Genomic DNA, 17,111 nt, shown 5'->3' on the forward strand with positions numbered 1-17,111 from the left:
TACAGAGTGGTGCCAGGTCCATTCCTGATATTTGGGTTGGGCTGGACAGGAGTGTTTCCAGGCTGGAATCCTTTGCTCTCTGTCTTGTCCTCCCCTTTCCCAAGGGAGTTACAGCCAAAACAGCATCTCTGCTCCCTGAACTGGTCAGCCCTCTCAGGGCAACTGGCAGGGGTTGCAGCTCCTTGGAAGGCGATGGCCAGGAATGCCAACCCCTCAGTTCTACCTCCCTTTGATTCTTGTTCGGAAAGACAGAGCACTCATCTCTCCCCCTTCGCTGTTGGCACCACCAGCTCTACCCCCAGCCCTGAATGCTGAAGCATCAGAACTGCCAGGAATCGTTCCTGTTCCCAATCCCTGCCCACCTGTTCCTTCCTCTCCTCTTCAGCAGAGCAAAGTGCAGGTTTCAAAACGGACTTAGAGGCGAGCGGACTTTGCTTCCCCCAGGAATGCCACTGTCGGCTGGGCCTTCCTTGAGATGGGTCACGCGCCCGCGGCTTTGAGCCTGCAGGGATTAAACCAGCGGTGAACTCGGTTTTCAACCAGTGCTGTAGCAGCATGCTGGCCCCTGTCAGGACACTGGGTACTAATCCAGCCTGATGGTCCGTGCTCTTGGTCGCAGAGGTGTGCAAGCAGCCTTTATTTTTACAGCTGGATCAGGAAAATGTGGAAGGAACAGTTAAGGAGACCCACAGAACCCCAGTCTTACCTTCTCTGTGCAGGTAAATGATGCAGTCGAGGAACTTTTGACACAAAGGTCTGTGTCAATTATCGGCTTTATCATCTTAGCCATGAGAAGATGAGGCTACTGCAGGGCACGCGGCCGCTGCCATCCTGCCTTTGCAGCAGGAGTAAAACTTGGTGCTGCCTTGTCTCTAATTTTCCCTCTCCCCCTTGTTTTCCACTTTTGTCTCTCTTTTTCCCCAGTCTTTCCTGGACTGAAAGCACTGCTGCAGCGACAGCGCTGCCCCTCACAACCCTTGCATCCCCCTCGTGCAAGATGCAGCTGCACGTTCAGAGCACAGACACACGCTGCTGACGGCCGCGATAATTTATTGCAAATACATCGGAGCGACACAGACACACAGGGAAGGAGCTGCTGTGCTGAGCTGCCACCACGATGTCACCCATCGGTGTCACCAGCAGTACGAAGTTGCTTGTTGCCTTCCCACACTCGCTTAGCGAGTGCTGTGGGGAAACCTGCTGCTCCTTAACAGAGAAAAAGTGAAGCAGGCACACAGAGAAAGGAGAGAAACTGGCAGGGCTGCCGTAGCAATTAGCAAATCATCCTGTGGAACGTGCAGGAGCCCTCCCTGCAGGACCCCTCCCTGCCGGGGGAAGAGCCATGAGGCACGCAGGGCACTGCGAGGCCCTAGATGACCAGGTCTGCGATTTTGGGGTGTGGGTGGTGGCCCCCGCCCGGACCCCGCGGGGCTGGAGAGCTGGCGGCAGGCAGGGGCCGGTGGTGTCGCGGTGCTCGTGGAGCGGGCGCTGCAGGCGAGGAGCAGCCCACTAGCTGCGAGGAAGGCTCCGGCAAACCACCCCAGGAAGGTGGCCTCCCCAAACTCCCACCGGGGCACGATGTCGGGGACGGTCTCATCCCAGAAGTCGAGGACGGTGTTGTAGGCGACCCAGGAGACCGGCACCAGGGTGGTAATCCCCGCGGTGCCAAGCACCGCTCCCCCGGCGAGCAGGAGACGCTGCTTTTGCCCGGGTTTGTCCTCGCAGGCTCTCCAGCTGTCCAGCCCCAGGGTGGCGAGGAGGCAACCCAGCAGCCCCAGCCCGTTGGAGACGCACATCAGGAGGCGAGAGATGCGCAGCTCAGGGGGCAGCGCCAGGAAGGAGCCGTGGGCTTGGCACTCGACCACCCCCTCCTCCTGGGTGATGCAGACCTGCCAGAGCCCCATGTTCCAGACCTCCAGCTCGTTCAGGTCCAGGTTGAGGTTCTTCCAGAGCGGCACAAAGGTGGTGACGCAAGAGCTGACCCACCCGAGGAGAGCCAGCAGCATCCCCCCCGCCTGCGCCTTCGCCCACCAGCCCCCGGCCATGATATTGCCGCCCAGCTAACCTCTGGGCCCAGATTAGCCGCCCTGAGCGGCGGCCGCGGGCATTAACGTTTGTGGAGCAGCGTCCGCCCGGCCGCCGGCCGCGTCTGCCGCCCGGGGGGGCGAATTCAAGCCTGTTCCTCCAACGCCGGGGTGTGGCCACGGTCGTTTTTCAGCCGTTGTTGGTTTTTCCACGCTAAAAGAAAAGCACGCCCGGCTCAGCAGGAAAAGCCGGGTGCATCCCCGCCGTGACTCTGGGCAGGGTCCCGCCGCTGCCTCGCCGTGCCCGGCAGGGTTAAGCCAAGGCATGCAAATCCCCCGAGCCTCGGCCACCCCGAAGCGAGAGCCTTGCCAGGGAAGGCGCCTCTCAGCAGCACCAGCAGCTCCGGCCGCGGTGGGACAGGGAGGGGACCCGGGGCAGGATGCAGGCAGCGGACAGGAGGCATCGGGCTCTTCTCTGGAGTCGGTGCCTCGGTTGGAGGCCCCGACTCTCATTCGGTCACCAAATAAACATGCAAAGGAGCCTTTAAGAGCTGCGTCGAAGATGAGTATGTCCGAGGGAGGGAAGCGGGTTGCAGATGGGCACTGATCACCCTGCTCCGTGCCCAGCACCTCACCCAGGACACGGCTTGTGGTGCTTGTTGTGTGTGAGGAAACTGTTGTCTGGGAGGGGATTCCCTGCTGCAAACAGGATGGGGAAAACCCACCTACAGGAGCCTGGTCCAGTGGAAGGTGTCCTTGCCCGTGGCGGGGTTGGAGCTGGATGATCTTTAAGGCCCTTTCAATCCTTACCATTCTGGGGTTCTATGAAAAGGATGGGCCACAGCATCAGGAAAATCCCAACTTTGTGCTGGCGCTCAGCTCCCATCCACCCCCACGTGCGTCCCCTCCGCAGGGTCCAGCTTGCAGATTCATCTTCCCTGGGAGATTAGCGACTAATCTCTCCTTCATCCGCGTCTTTCTTATCTGGTATTGGGAGCCAGACTGGAAATTACTGAGTCCTGCTGGCTCTGGGGGTCCACCCCAGTGAGTGTCAGGGGGGACCTTAACAGAGGGCTCCCAAAAGGAGAGGGTGAGGGAGCACAGACCACGTTTAGTGTGGAGGCACAGAGCAGGCAGGAGAGGGAGGATGTTTTCCAGCACTTGCTGACCATCCCATCCCTAAAGAACAGACAGCGAGCATCATCCTAAGGGCAAGAACAGGGAAATCGGCTGGGAAACCCCTCCTGCTCCTTCCCTCAGGCACTGGGGCGCCTGCTCCTTCCAATTAAATCGTCTCAAGGTAATTGTGCCTGTCATTGAGACAGATTAACGGGTGACCTTCTGCCGCTAGAGCAGGATTGGTGGCCGCCGCCGAGCTCCCTGTCCTTCCGTTCTTCCCTCCCACCGGCCACAGTGGCACAGCCTGGCAGAGGATTCCTGTCCATGACCGGTGGGAAGATGCCCGGCAGTGGCCAGGACGCAGCAGGAGCCACAAGCCGAGAACGACGTCTCTGGGGCTGGCAGCCACTCTGCCTGGACATGAGGTGGGTGCCCCCTGCGCCCAGGGGTCTGGGGAGCTGGGAGGTTGGTCTGGAGGCTGACGTCCCCCATCACTGCACTGCTGGTCCTGCCGCTCTGCAGAAGCAGGGAATGCTTGGAGGGGGTAGAGCACCCACACTCCCACCCCATCCCCACCCCTGTCCCCGTGGGTCACTGCACTCCAGGTTGATTTTCCAGGAATGTGACCTCTCATCACATCTCCCCACAGGGACCAGCTGGACTCAGCCTGTCCCAAGGAGCCCAGCTATGGGATCTGTATCTCTATCACAGGCTGTCCTGAGGCCATCCATTTCTGCTCAGAGCTCCTTAGAGAACCGGGAGCCACAGCCATGGCCCAGAACAAGTGTGGAGCAGAGCCACGGCGCTCACACGGAGCTTGTCGGCTGCTAGGGCAGCTTCCCACCGGAGGAGGATGGCTCCTTCTCCGGCCTTGCAATGCAATCATGGCCCCTAATGGGCTTAGCCATCTGGAGCCAGCCCACAGCCGCCCTGGCACAGCTCCGGGGCTGGCACATGCACTTCTGGGCAAGGGCTTTCCCCCCAGACCCTGGGGATGCGGAGAGGGCTTGGAGCTCTGCACTGCCCTCTGTGTCCAAAATAACCCCCCACTTTGTGTCCCCCACGGCAGGACCCCACGCCCAGCCCAGGGCTGAGCCCCAGCCCCGGCGCCGCCATGGTGCTCCCCTACGCCCGCAACAGCGGCGGCGCCGGCGGCTGGGGGGCCCCGGAGGAGCCCCGCGGCCGCAGCAACTCCATCCCCGCAGCGCAGACCCCCACTGCCAAGCACATGCTGGCTTACCTGCCCCGGCCGCCCACCGACACCAGCCGGTACGGCACCTTCCCCCAGAAGGTATGGCTCGCGCTGGGGCTCTGGGGCATCCTCGGCTCAGGGTGCCGCCGGGTGCTTGCGGTTGTTGTCAGAGGCAATTTCTCACCGATGGGCTCCTTCCCCCTCCACAGCACGACGTCCCAGCTGCCCCCGGGGTGCCAGTGGAGGACGGCCGGCAGCAAGCTGCCACCACCGTTGCCACTGCCACTGCCAAGAGAAGCACCCCGATGCCAAACTACCCGTCCACACCCCGCCGCAGCGGCTTCGCCCCCAGTGAGCCGTCCCTGCCGCTGAGCCGCGGGAGCCTGGCCACCCAGCACCTCCGTGGCCGCCCGTCCTGGTGCCCACCGCCCGCCCCGCAGGACCCAGGTGCCCGCTTTTATCCACTGCATGCCCTGAGCATGGCCAACATCCCCAACTCTTCACGTGGCAAGACCTCCGCCCGCAGCTCCACCATCCCCACCCCGGAGGGGCTGCAGAACCGGCGCTGCAAGCTGCTGGAGGAGGACAACCCCATGGTCCAGAGCAGCAAGCGGCAGCGGCAGCGCTACGTGACAAAGGTGGGCAAGTGCCAGGTGAACCTGGGCAACATCCAGGACAAGAAGAGGTTCCTCTCGGACATCTTCACCACCATCGTGGACCTCAAGTACCGCTGGTTCCTGTTTGTCTTCATGATGTGCTACATTGTCACCTGGCTGGTCTTTGGCTTCATCTACTTCTTCGACGCCTGGGTGCGGGGCGACGTTGGGCACCAGGGCGATCCCGAGTGGCAGGCGTGCATCGAGAACGTGGACAGCTTCATCTCTGCCTTGCTCCTCTCAGTGGAAAGCCAGCGGACCATCGGCTACGGCACCCGGATGGTGACGGCCAACTGCACCGAGGGTGTCATCCTGCTGATGGCTCAGTCCATCGTGGGCTCCATGATCGATGCCATGATGGTGGGCTGCATGTTTGTCAAGATCTCCCGGCCCAAGAAGCGCGCCCAGACCCTCATCTTCAGCAAGAACTGTGTCATCTCCCGCCGTGACGAGAAGCTCTGCCTGATGTTCCGCGTGGGGGACTTGCGGGAAAGCCACATGGTGGATGCCAAGATCCGGGCAAAGTTGATCAAGTCCCGGCAGACGGCCGAGGGGGAGTTTATTCCCCTGGAGCAGTCAGAGCTGAACCTGGGCTACGACACGGGGGAGGACCGTCTGTTCCTGGTGGAGCCCCAGATCATCTGCCATGTCATCAACCGCCACAGCCCCTTCTGGGACATGTCGGCTGAGTCGCTGCGCCGGGAGCAGTTCGAAATCATCATCATCCTCGAGGGCATCGTGGAAGCCACAGGCAAGTGTTCCGGGGCGGGGATCAGGGTGGGGACAGGCGGCTCTCCTGGAGTCCTGGAGATGCCAGGCAAAACTGGGCTCAGGACTGGCATCCCGCCCAAGAGATGCCCGGGGCCGAAGCTGGCTCTGCCGGGCAGTGGGTGATACAGGGCTGGAAGCCTCTCGTGGGGCAGCAGGGGCCTCGTGGCAGTGCCCTGGCCCAGCTCAGCCGCTGTCTCCCCACAGGAATGACGTGCCAAGCCCGCACCTCCTACACGGAGGATGAGATCCTCTGGGGATACCGCTTCGAGCCCTGCATGTCCCTGGAGAAAGGCGCCTTCCACGTGGACTACAGCCGCTTCGAGATGACCTTCGAGGTGCAGACGCCGGTGGCCAGCGCCAAGGAGCTGCACGAGCTGAAGGAGCTGGAGCAGCAGGAGCACTCCACGCTCAGCCTCTACTGGGACCACCTCGTGCACCCCTGCTCGCTGCCGGGGCCCGGCGAGGACGCGCTGGGGAGGATGAGCGGCCCCGGCAGCGTGGCCGAGGGCACCCGGGACGAGCCTCCGGAGCAGGGCTTCCCTGCCTGAGCCCCCGCCCGGGGGGGGCCCACGCCGACAGTGCCATAGCCCACCCTCCCCGCGGGGCCGAGCCCCCCGCCCTTGCCCCGCGGCGCTTTTGTTAAGATGTTCTTTTGTACCGAGGAAGGCGGGACGCGAGCGGCGGGCGAGTAAAGGCTGTTCGTGACAAAGCGCCCAAGCCGTCGGCAGCGTTTGTCTGGGGGGCGGGGGGGCTGATGGAAGGGGAGGGGCTGCGATATAAACATATATAAACAAATACATCAGGGGCCTCACACACCCTCCCCTGCGGCCTCAGCCCAAATCCCCCACAGACACAACCTCCACCAAAGGAAAAAAAAAGGGGGCAAGTTCTGCCGTGTTTATGCAGCTGCAAACGGGTGTTTGTAAGAGCAAGGTCAGTAAGGGCCAATATGTGCACTGATTACATAGAACACCAGAATCTGCATATTAATCACGCTGTTCACATGTCATTAATATTCAAATGCAGCTCAGTGGACGAACAATAGACACAAACTTGGGTTCACAGCACGGGACACACTTGGGTCCCACTGAGCAGGGATAGACTCGTGTCCATGTCCACATCCCTGTCTGTTTCCCTGTCCCATTCCCTGTCCTGTTCCTGTGTCCCTGTCCTATTCCCTGTCCCACTCCCATCCCCATTCCCTGTCCATCCGCGTTCCCTGTCCTATTCCCTGTCCCGTTCCCATCCTCATTCCCATTCCTGTCCATCCCCTTTCCCATTCCCCTTCCCATTCCCTCCCCGCAGGTGTCGTTGGTCCTACGCGCCGCCAGGGGGCGCTGCCGCCCCAACAAGGAACCATGAATACATCTCTATGAGCCACTTCCGGCGCGCTGTAGTGACGTCATTTGCTGTGCGACGCGGTGACGCGCAGCGCTGTTCGGCGGCGGCCGAGGTGGGACCGGGACGGGACCGGGACCGGGACGGGACCGGCGGGGCCGCAGCGGAGCGGGGCCAGGCCGGGCTCGGAGCCCCCGCAGCGAGCGGGACGGGCCCGCCGTGACCGGGGGAGCGCGCCCGAGCCCTGACGGCGGCTCTCTCTGCAGCCCTGCCCTGGCCCCCCCGCATGGCGCGACCCTGAGAGGAGATGACCGACCAGGAGAACAACAACAGCATCTCCAGCAATCCCTTCGCCGCCCTCTTCGGCTCCGTCGCGGCCGCCAAGCACTTCGCCGCCATCCAGAAGCAGCAGCAGCTGCGGCAGCTGACAGGTGGGGGGCGAGGCTGTCCCCGGGCAGCGGCTTCCCCGGGCAGGGCTGTCCCTTGGGGAGGGGGCGAGGCTGCCCCCGGGGCAGGCCTGTCCCCCGGGGCGCTGAGGGCTCTGCCGTGCAGGCGAGGAGACGTCCATCAGCCAGGATGACTCCGACAACAGCGTCTCTGAGAGCCTGGACGACTGCGACTACTCGGTGGCTGAGATCAGCCGCTCGTTCCGGTCGCAGCGGGAGCTCTGTGAGCAGCTCAACATCAACCACATGATCCAGAGGATCTTCCTCATCACCCTGGACAACAGTGAGCCTGGGAACCCCGTGGGTGGGCTGGCTCAGCCCTGACATGGGAGGGCACGTTGGGGAGGGGGCACAGCTGGGGCTGTGCCAGGGGCAGGTCCTGCCTGCAGGGTCCCCATCCCTGTGGGTGGAACGGGTCCCTCTGCCCTTTCTAGGTGACCCCAGCATGAAGAGCGGGAACGGGATCCCAGCGCGCTGCGTCTACCTGGAGGAAATGGCCGCGGACCTGGATGACCAGGACTGGCTGGACATGGACAACGTGGAGCAGGTGGGGCCCTGGGCTTCCTGCAGGCTTTGGCCACAGGAATTGAGTGTGTTTTCTCACAGTGCACATGGGACACGTCCCAAATCCCTTCCCAAAGCCTGATGTGGAGCTACCGCTCGCAGCTTTGATGGAAATGCCTGTGGGGTTTCTGGGGTATGAAGCTGAGAAAGGTGAAGAGTTTGGGGAATCCAGACCTTCCTCCCAGAGGCTGCAGGGGTTTGCTGCCCTGCAGATCAACTGGGGGTGGGAAGGGGAACAAAAACCAAACAAAACTTGGTGATCAGTGTCCACACACACGCTTGGTTTTGTGTGTGGCTGTGTCAGCTGTTCCTGGTGAGGTTTTCAGTAGAAATGGCTCCTGGTGGGGCTGCTGTTGCTGCATAAGAGACTGGAGGATTTGCACAGGGTTTTCAGCCCAGCACTCTGCTGCTTAGCAAGGGCTAGAGAGAACCCTTCCCAGCAGGAATCAGTCAGCCTGTGCGGGGTGGGGCTCCCTCCTCCAGGAGAATTAGTGGGGCTGTGTCACTGTGCCTGTCTCTGCTCCGCTTTCCAGGCCCTGTTCACCCGCCTGCTGCTGCCGGAGCCTGGGAGCCACCTGATCCACATGACCTGTGCCAGCACTCAGAACCTCTCTGCTGACCGCGACGCCGGGGAGCGGCACATCCTGCGCTACCTCTACGCTTGCTTCCGCAGGGCACGGGAGGAGGTGGGCAGGGCAGGAGGGACCCTGCCGAGGGGGAGGGCAGCTCCGTCACCCAGCCCTGCGCTCCGGGGTGACCCAGCTGAGGGAGTGACAACCCGGGCCCCAGCACTGCCTTGTCCTCCCTGCACAGATCACCAAGGTCCCAGAGAACCTGCTGCCCTTCGCTGTGCGCTGCCGCAACCTGACCGTGTCCAACACCCGCACGGTGCTCCTCACCCCGGAGATCTATGTCAACCAGAATGTGTACGAGCAGCTGGTGGACCTGATGCTGGAGACACTGAGGGGGGCACGTAAGTGTGGCCGAGCCGTGCTGCTGGCTCCGTGCTGCGAGGCTGCCCTGGGGCATGTGGAGTTGCCAGAAGGGAGGGCTGTGTTTGGGTCAGTCTGGCTGTTGTAGTGTTGTGAGTAACAGCCTTGTGTCACACCCTGCCAGAGTTTGAAGACATGGCAGAGTTTCTCGAGGAGGTCATAGAGGCCTTAACAATGGACGAGGAGGTGCGGACTTTCGGGGAGGTCATGGTTCCTGTGTTTGACATCCTGTTGGGAAGAATCAGGGACCTGGACCTCTGCCAGATCCTGCTGTACACATACCTCGATGTGCTCCTCTACTTCACGAAGCAGAAGGACATAGCCAAGGTGGGTGCCTCGGCCTGGGCAGGAGCCCCTACTGGGAGCTCATTTACAGGACCTACAGAGGCCAAACCAGCAGTACAACACCTGGTGTGTGTAATCCTACCCCTCTACTCCTTTCTCATAGCCTGTCCCAAACCTATCAGTTTGTAGGGTTTTTTTACTGGGATTTTGTACAACTGTCAGCATGTCCTGACGTGTTTCCCAGGTTTTTGCAGGCTACATCCAGCCCAAGGATCCCAGCAACGGGCAGATGTACCAGAAGACTTTGCTTGGTGCCATTTTAAGCATCTCCTGCTTGTTGAAGACCCCTGGCGTGGTGGAGAATCATGGCTACTTTCTGAATCCATCCCGATCCAGCCCACAGGAGATCAAAGTGCAGGAATCCAACATCCATCAGGTGAATGAAGCAGGGCAGTACTGCTTCCCACCGTGTTTAGTGGCCTCTGTTTGCCTGAGGGTTCAAGACATGGTATCAGGGCTTGAGTTCTACTGCTGGCTCTGTAATAACCTGACTTGTTAGTAGGCTAGTCCCAAAAATGCTTTGGAGTCTCCAGCTGGAACATGGAAATAGCTTTGCCAGCTGCCTCAGGTGTTTGTAACTCGTGTCTTTGTTTTATCAAAGTCCTTGGCCTGAGCTTTGGGAAGAGGTTTGGGTGGCATTTGTGGAACAGACGCCAGTGCCTAACTCAAGGTGCTAGACTCCCTCAACTGTATTCTGTTCCCTGTAACAGTTCATGGCCCAATTCCATGAGAAGATCTACCAGATGCTGAAGAACCTGTTGCAGTTGTCTCCAGAGACAAAGCACAGGATTCTCTCCTGGCTGGGAAACTGCCTCCATGCGAACGCGGGCCGCACCAAAATTTGGGCTAACCAGATGCCAGAGATCTTCTTCCAGATGTATGCCTCAGATGCCTTCTTCCTCAACCTGGGGGCTGCCCTCCTGAAGCTGTGCCAGCCCTTCTGCAAACCCAAATCTCCGAGGCTGCTAACCTTCAACCCTACCTACTGTGCCCTGAAGGAGCTGAATGAAGAGGAGAGGAGGAGTAAGAATGTACACATGAAAGGTATTACAGCCAAACCTTGGGGAGCAAGGGAATGGGAAGGGGGCACTCCTCAGATCCTCACCTCTCCCAGTAGTGCTCTCTTAATGGATGCTAGTAAAGGGAGAGTTACAGATGTGATTAGAGAGGATAGGAGAGAGCTGAATACAAATAAAACACTGCCAGCATCACTAGGAGCCCTTTTGTGTTCTCAGCAGAGGCCATCTCAAGCTCTCTCCTTATCAGCACTGCTGGGTAGGGCCTGACACAGAGCTGCTTTTCCTTCCAGGTTTGGAAAAAGAAACATGTTTGATCCCTGCTCTGAGTGAGCAAGAGCCGGAGTTTGCAAACAGTTACAACCTGGTGACAGAAAACCTGGTGCTCACGCAGTACACCCTGCACTTGGGGTTTCACAGGTACCTGCTCTCAGTTGCCCCAGGGCTGTTTTCCACCTGCATTTGGCCATGGAAATTTTAGTAAATACGTTTAATACAGAGTGGCCAGTTGAGCTGCTGTTTGAACCTCAGCCTAATTGACTGCAGAAAAACACTTTGCTCACAATCTTACAAGCTCCCCATTATTTATAGGCACCAACAGCCAAGTGCTGAGTGTCTGTGGGTTGCTCCATTCTCTCTCTCCTCGGGGCAGGGGCCTCTGGCACCTCCCTTTTCTCCTGGAGAGTAGCCTGATGGAAAGGCACCTGCACACTGGGGGTGACCCAAACTGTCCCAGTAACTGAACTGTGCACAAAACAGGAATGAGAGGTGGATGTCTGCTTCCAGGAAAGGATTTTCTGGACACCAGAACTCGCTATTTTTCTCAGCTTCCCTCTGCAAATCGTTGCCTGGATACTGTGAGGTCACGGCTGATCCAAGCAGAGTCCCCTTCTGGTTTATTCTCTAAATATAGAAATTGACAAAAAAGTTATTATGCAAGTGGCTCGTTGCTGGGAAACTGAACATGTGGGCTCGGGTGTGCTGGATCCCTGACTGGTGACCTGAGGGAGCTCAGTGCTGCACAGAGCTCTGCCAGGTCCCCAGGCCACTCCGTAGGTGCCACAGTCCCTCACAGAATCTCTTATTCTCCCAGGCTCTGACAAGCCTTTCTCCAAGGCACTGCCAGAGCCCCCACCAAAGCACCTGCGGAAAATTACCTGGATTTGCTGGCATGGAGCAGTCTCTCAACAGCTTATGCATTGCTGAGGCAGGATGTCTGTCTGTGTCTTCTCAGCTCCTCCTTGCGTTTTTTTCCTGTGCAGGTTGCACGACCAGATGGTAAAGATAAACCAAAGTCTTCACCGCCTTCAAGTGGCATGGCGAGAAGCTCAGCAGAGCTCCAGCCCTGCTGCTGACAGCCTCAGGGAGCAGTTTGAGCGCCTCATGACCATCTATCTCTCCACCAAGACAGCCATGACAGAGCCACAGATGCTGCAGAACTGCCTGAACTTGCAGGTGTCCATGGCAGTGCTGCTGGTGCAGCTGGCCATGGGGAACCAGGGGACGGAGCCGCTGGAGCTGAGCTTCCCACTGCCCGAGGTGGAACACAGCACGCTGGCCTACGTGCCAGGTGTGTCCTGCTGGGGATTTGTGCCACCCCTGCTGTCCATGAGCACTGCCAGAGCTGCCTTAGGAAGCACTTCTCTGACCAGGGCAGGACATGGCGCTACAACCTTTGAAGAGGCTCACTCGTATAAAACTGGGGGCTGTTTCAGGGCCATCCTGAGGGTAGTGAGGCTGCTGACCTTTTAAAGGTCCTACTCATGGCCGAGTGGCAAAGTTTCACAACATACCACATTGATTTACTGTTCTCTCCGTTCAAAATCGTCCTTTCAGGGTGTGTTTTGGGATTGTTCCCTTGGGGGTTGCTGTGTGACAGTATGTGATCAGCAGACAGCTGCCAGCTTGACCCCGTAAGGAACTTGACTTCTGGGAGAGCTGAAGTGAATCGCAGGTGTTACGGATGTTGTCAGGCTGGGCTTCCTTTGTGGCAGGTTCTGATACAGCTCATTAGTTACTGAAATTTAATCAGCATTAAGGTGGTGAGGGGAAAGTAGATAGGAGGGTGGAAAAGGACAGAACTGCCTGGGGAGGAGCTCACCTACAATCTCTGTTTGCAGAATTCTTTGCTGATAATTTGGGTGACTTTTTCATTTTCCTGCGGCGTTTCGCTGATGACATCTTGGAGACTTCGGCTGATTCCCTGGAGCACATCCTTCACTTCGTTACTGTTTTCATGGGTGATGTGGAGAGGTAGGTACAGCCCTAGCTGCAGCCCTGGGTGTTCATTGCAGAACACCCACGGGGAACAAGGAAGTGGAAATTGCAGAGCTGTTTTTAGGCTTGGTTTGTGCAGCCACAAGCAGGTTGAACTCTTTGGAAATGCTGAATTCTGCCCGCAGGAGGCACAAAGGGGACAAAGCCCTACCTGGAGGCCATGTGCTTTCATGCAAGGTGCACATGGGATTTGGGGTTTAAATATGTGTTTGGTTGTATGATGCAGGAGCCTAGACAGCTACAGCCATTTTGTACTTGTTAAAGGAAGCTCCTGGGATTGATCTGTTGGGAGTGTCTCTATGATATCCACTGAACAGAACTGAGTAGTTCTGTCGATCTTCCTGACAAGGTATCACTCTATACTCTGCATTTCTGCTGTTCATTTGTTTATGCTCACGTGTGTAAACACAGCTCCTGGCAGCAGCAGGAGCAGCTGGAGATTTCCCTTGGTAGGCAGCTCTCACTGTTCCTGATGTCCCTGGGAGATGGAGGCTGTAGTTCTTCCTGGCAGTGCCCTACGGTGTCACCTGGGGCAGGTAGTTTGGCTTCTGCCGCACAGGTGCAACAGAGTTACACCGTGGCCTCAGTGTTTGGTGCTGGACAGCAGGCAAAGCACTTGAACTGGCAGGATAAATAGGGGGCAGGACCCTGGGTAGTGGGAAAGCAGCTGGGATGGTCAGGGGGATTTGCTCAGGAGCTCCAGCTGACGAGCGGCCGTGGGCTGTGAGCGGGGAAAGCTGCTGTGGAAGGGTGGGAGCAGCAGCTTGGCTGTTCCTAAGCTCCATGGCCTCTGCCTGAGATTTCACTGTGCTGTTGAGTGCATGCGAGTGAGCTGCTGACCCAGGGCTGGCTTTACAGATGGTCTGCAGCAAGCAGGCACTCAAGCGCAGACAGGTGCAGCTCCTGGAATGATTACTGAACAGCTCAGTTCCACACACTAGCCCTCATGCCATCATGGATTCACTTTCTTTTTCGTCTTGCAGGATGAAAAATCCTCACCTACGAGCCAAGCTGGCAGAGGTGTTGGAAGCTGTGATGCCTCACCTGGATCAGGCCCAGAACCCGCTGGTCTCGAGCGTGTTCCATCGCAAGCGGGTGTTCTGCTCCTACCAGCACGCCGCCCACCTGGCTGAGGCACTCATCAAGGTCTTTGTGGACATTGAGTTCACAGGTAAGCACAGAAGGGGAAGAGTTGTGTTCCCTGTGGGACGCCTGGGACACTTGTGGGGGAATGTCCACTTGTAATGCTCTTTGGCTTGTGCCCAGGTGACCCACACCAGTTCGAACAGAAGTTTAACTACCGCCGTCCCATGTACCCCATCCTAAGGTACATGTGGGGCACCGACTCCTACCGGGAGAGCATAAAGGTGAGGCAAGAGGTGCATGTGTGTGTGTCTGTGTGCGTGTGCAGCACTGTATGGACCACGTGAGTCCGTGTCCTGCCACCGGAACACACAGAATTCACTGTTTGCTCACTCCTTGCAGGCTTTGGCTGATTATGCCTCAGAGAACCTGGAGGCAATGAACCCCCCTCTCTTCTTGCGCTTCCTTAACCTGCTCATGAATGATGCCATTTTCCTGTTGGATGAAGCCATACAGGTAGGACTTCCAGCATCACCAGCATCACATAAACAAGTTCTCACTCCCTGGAGACGGCCAGGTATGGTATTGACCTCCAGAACAGGATCAGCTTGCCTGGCCCTGCCTGGTGAATCTGTGTGGTAGACAATTGCAGGAAGCAATTCCAGGCTGGTGTGGCCATTGCCCTGGGAGAAAGGGGGAAGGCAGGAGGAAAGGGGGCCTGGGGCCCTGGCTGCATGTCACCCTTCCCTCCTTTGGGCTCAAGAGGCAGCTCAGAACCAAGAGGAGCAAAAGGGCTTTTTCAGATCCATCAGAAAGCATGCTGGAAAATCTGACTGTTGCTAATCTGGACAAACTCAGGCTTTAAACAATCACTGTGAGTTTTGATTCTCAATTCCGCTTGGCCTTTCCACAGGTGTTTTATCCTAATAAAAGCCTCTTGTCTCCAGGCAGTTGTCCTTTGGGGTTACAAGGCAAGTGCCAGGTGACCTGATGTCCCTGGTGTGCAATGGCTGTCTCTCACTCCTTTTAGAGCTGCTGTTGCTAATAGAAAGGGCTTTTTTGGGGAGCTTTTACCTGCCCAAGAACTGATTGCCCTGAGGCCAGCAGTTAAGACTGGTTATGTGGGTGTTGCCTGTCTGTTTTGAGTGTTTATGGACCTCCTTGGCTTTGCCATCCAACCAAGCCCCCTGAGTGTTCTGTTTTGCAGTACCTCAGCAAGATCAAAGTGCAGCAGATTGAGAAGGACCGGGGTGAGTGGGACAGCCTGTCCCCAGAGGCTCGCCGGGAGAAGGAGTCCAGCCTGCAGATGTTTGGGCAGCTGGCACGCTTCCACAACATCATGTCCAATGAAACCATTGGCACTCTGGCTTTCCTGACCTCAGGTAGGAAGAGTGGCCTGCCAGGACCTGGAAAGAGTGGGCAGGAACTTGGTTTCACCGTGGTCGGAGCAGGATGGAACTGCTGTGAAGGAACTGTTGTTTTCCTTTCCAGAAATCAAGTCCCTGTTCGTGCATCCTTTCCTCGCCGAGCGCATCATCTCCATGCTCAATTACTTTCTGCAACACCTGGTTGGGCCTAAAATGGGAGCTTTGAAAGTGAAGGATTTCAGTGAGTTTGACTTCAAGCCACAGCAGCTCGTGTCTGACATCTGCACGATCTACCTAAACCTTGGGTAGGTGATGATGGGGTGCAAGCCTGTGGGGTGGCTGGGACCATCCTGGGGGTATTGTGGGAGAAATGCTTAGTTATGCTTTAGCTTTCCTCTAGCTTTGAGTTTTTTGCTGTGGGAAAGTGGCTGCTGTGGGGACTGGTTCTCAGCCCTGTAAATATGGATTCTTAAACCTTTGCTGTCTTGTAACCTGTGGTGCAGGGATGAAGAAAACTTCTGTGCTACAGTCCCCAAGGATGGCCGCTCCTACTCACCGACACTCTTTGCCCAGACTGTGCGGGTTCTGAAGAAAATCAACAAGCCTGGCAACATGATAGTGTCTTTCAGTAACCTTGCTGAGAGGATCAAGGTGAGCACTGGAGGGAATTTAATGTACAAAAAAAGATGGAGCTGGTTCCCTGTGTCCTTTTCCCTCTGCGTATTGCTGTGGAGGTGGATTTCTGGGAGTGGGGCTTTGTTCAGATGGGGCAGCTGGGAGGGCACGCTGCCCGTACAGACTTGTGAGTGCTCCCTGGTATTTAAAGAACAGGGAGGCCAAGTCCCTCAAAGTCCCTGTGCTCTCCAGTCTCTTGCAGACAGGCAGCAGCAGGAAGAGGAGACTTATGCAGATGCCTGCGATGAATTCCTGGATCCCATAATGAGCACACTTATGTCAGACCCCGTCATCCTGCCCTCCTCCCGCGTCACTGTGGACCGCTCGACTATAGCCCGACACCTCCTCAGGTGCGTGACACAGCCCTCCTGCTTGATACTTGTGGGAGTCTATTTCACTTATCCAATGACTTTTCCTGGCCTGTCTCCCTTTTTTTTTATCTCTAGTGCCAGGAGTATCCAAATAATCTCCTCAATGCTTTGTCTTTCAGCGATCAGACGGATCCTTTCAATCGGAGCCCCCTCACTATGGACCAGATCAGACCAAACACAGAGCTAAAAGAGAAGATCCAGCGGTGGCTTGCAGAGAGGAAAAAGCAGAAGGAGGAGCTGGAGGACACGCTGAACTGAAACCCTTGATCTTGTCCCAAGCCCTCCCGTCACAGGCAAGATCAATGCCATGCAGGGGAAATGGCTGGAGCTGCCACCCTGATGACGACCACGTTTAGTGCATTGCCACCACCTATGGAGTCTCTCCTTGGACCTTCCCTTCCAGCCCATGTTCTCTCTTTTCCTTTCCAGACTCACTGTTTAATACTAAGACTTTCCACTGCACTGCAGCTTTGAGCCTCTGCCTCGGGGCAAGACCACAGCCTCTTCTTCATGGCCTGGTGCCCCCGCCCTCTATTACCTGTTCTTGGTGTTGGCCACGTTCTTTTCCAGTGACACCGAACGCCTCCCTCTGTGTGTTTAAACTGTAACCATCCGTTCACTACCTGAAAGTGATGCCTCCAGCTGCCCCCAGGATAGGATGTGGGGACAGACTGGAGGGGGACGGTTTACCTTGTAAAGGCCAGGGGTGTAGGAGGGTATACTTCCCAAGTGATCATTGGTAACGGCAGGCGTTGGAAATAAAACCTAGAGATGATCTTAAAGCTGGTGGTGGAGGTCTGGCAGCGCCGGGAGCTGTAGACAGGGACTGGGTCGCGAGTGGGCCGGCGCTGGCCCCGGGTGGGACTCGAACCCGC

The 17,111-nt window shown here is 57.6% G+C and overlaps 3 protein-coding genes across 4 annotated transcripts; 2 read left to right on the forward strand and 1 right to left on the reverse strand.

The window, feature by feature from the left end:
• Nucleotides 1–1,265: 1,265 nt before the first annotated feature.
• CLDN25 (claudin 25) lies at nucleotides 1,266–2,045 on the reverse strand. Its single transcript, XM_050322988.1, is given in 2 exon segments — nucleotides 1,266–1,438; nucleotides 1,440–2,045. Coding segments are annotated over 2 exon segments (675 nt in total). The 3' UTR covers nucleotides 1,266–1,369.
• A 1,352-nt stretch (nucleotides 2,046–3,397) lies between these two features.
• LOC126643987 (G protein-activated inward rectifier potassium channel 4-like) lies at nucleotides 3,398–6,310 on the forward strand. Its single transcript, XM_050322780.1, has 4 exons — nucleotides 3,398–3,568; nucleotides 4,213–4,434; nucleotides 4,545–5,742; nucleotides 5,967–6,310. Exons 2-4 carry the CDS (start codon nucleotides 4,258–4,260, stop codon nucleotides 6,308–6,310), a joined length of 1,719 nt encoding a protein of 572 aa, XP_050178737.1. The 5' UTR covers nucleotides 3,398–3,568; nucleotides 4,213–4,257.
• Nucleotides 6,311–7,181: 871 nt separating this feature from the next.
• Nucleotides 7,182–17,018, forward strand: UBE4A (ubiquitination factor E4A). Of its 2 annotated transcripts, XM_050323032.1 has the most exons (20): nucleotides 7,182–7,215; nucleotides 7,367–7,531; nucleotides 7,653–7,829; nucleotides 7,981–8,093; nucleotides 8,644–8,796; nucleotides 8,924–9,083; nucleotides 9,227–9,429; nucleotides 9,632–9,823; nucleotides 10,158–10,491; nucleotides 10,757–10,883; nucleotides 11,726–12,033; nucleotides 12,584–12,716; nucleotides 13,724–13,911; nucleotides 14,007–14,107; nucleotides 14,226–14,339; nucleotides 15,031–15,205; nucleotides 15,315–15,495; nucleotides 15,694–15,841; nucleotides 16,058–16,215; nucleotides 16,356–17,018. In XM_050323032.1, exons 2-20 carry the CDS (start codon nucleotides 7,408–7,410, stop codon nucleotides 16,492–16,494), a joined length of 3,228 nt encoding a protein of 1,075 aa, XP_050178989.1. In that variant the 5' UTR covers nucleotides 7,182–7,215; nucleotides 7,367–7,407; the 3' UTR covers nucleotides 16,495–17,018. The 2 variants fall into 2 exon arrangements, with proteins under 2 accessions (XP_050178989.1, XP_050178988.1); XM_050323031.1 differs by lacking the exon at nucleotides 7,182–7,215 and having other exon boundaries at nucleotides 7,239–7,531.
• Nucleotides 17,019–17,111: the final 93 nt, after the last annotated feature.

This window comes from Myiozetetes cayanensis, unplaced genomic scaffold, assembly GCF_022539395.1.
Source record: "Myiozetetes cayanensis isolate MyiCay16 unplaced genomic scaffold, myiCay2020 scf29, whole genome shotgun sequence".
Taxonomy (NCBI): Eukaryota; Metazoa; Chordata; class Aves; order Passeriformes; family Tyrannidae; genus Myiozetetes; species Myiozetetes cayanensis.

Excerpts from the sequence above, each read along its gene's own strand:
- LOC126643987 (XM_050322780.1), top strand. The coding sequence starts at position 4,258 with ATGGTGCTCCCCTACGCCCGCAACAGCGGCGGCGCCGGCGGCTGGGGG. Across the intron at positions 4,435-4,544 it reads ACGGCACCTTCCCCCAGAAG|CACGACGTCCCAGCTGCCCC; the intron begins GTATGGCTCGCG and ends CCCCCTCCACAG. Across the intron at positions 5,743-5,966 it reads GGGCATCGTGGAAGCCACAG|GAATGACGTGCCAAGCCCGC; the intron begins GCAAGTGTTCCG and ends GTCTCCCCACAG.
- UBE4A (XM_050323032.1), top strand. The coding sequence starts at position 7,408 with ATGACCGACCAGGAGAACAACAACAGCATCTCCAGCAATCCCTTCGCC. Across the intron at positions 8,797-8,923 it reads TCCGCAGGGCACGGGAGGAG|ATCACCAAGGTCCCAGAGAA; the intron begins GTGGGCAGGGCA and ends CTCCCTGCACAG. Across the intron at positions 9,084-9,226 it reads GGAGACACTGAGGGGGGCAC|AGTTTGAAGACATGGCAGAG; the intron begins GTAAGTGTGGCC and ends ACACCCTGCCAG.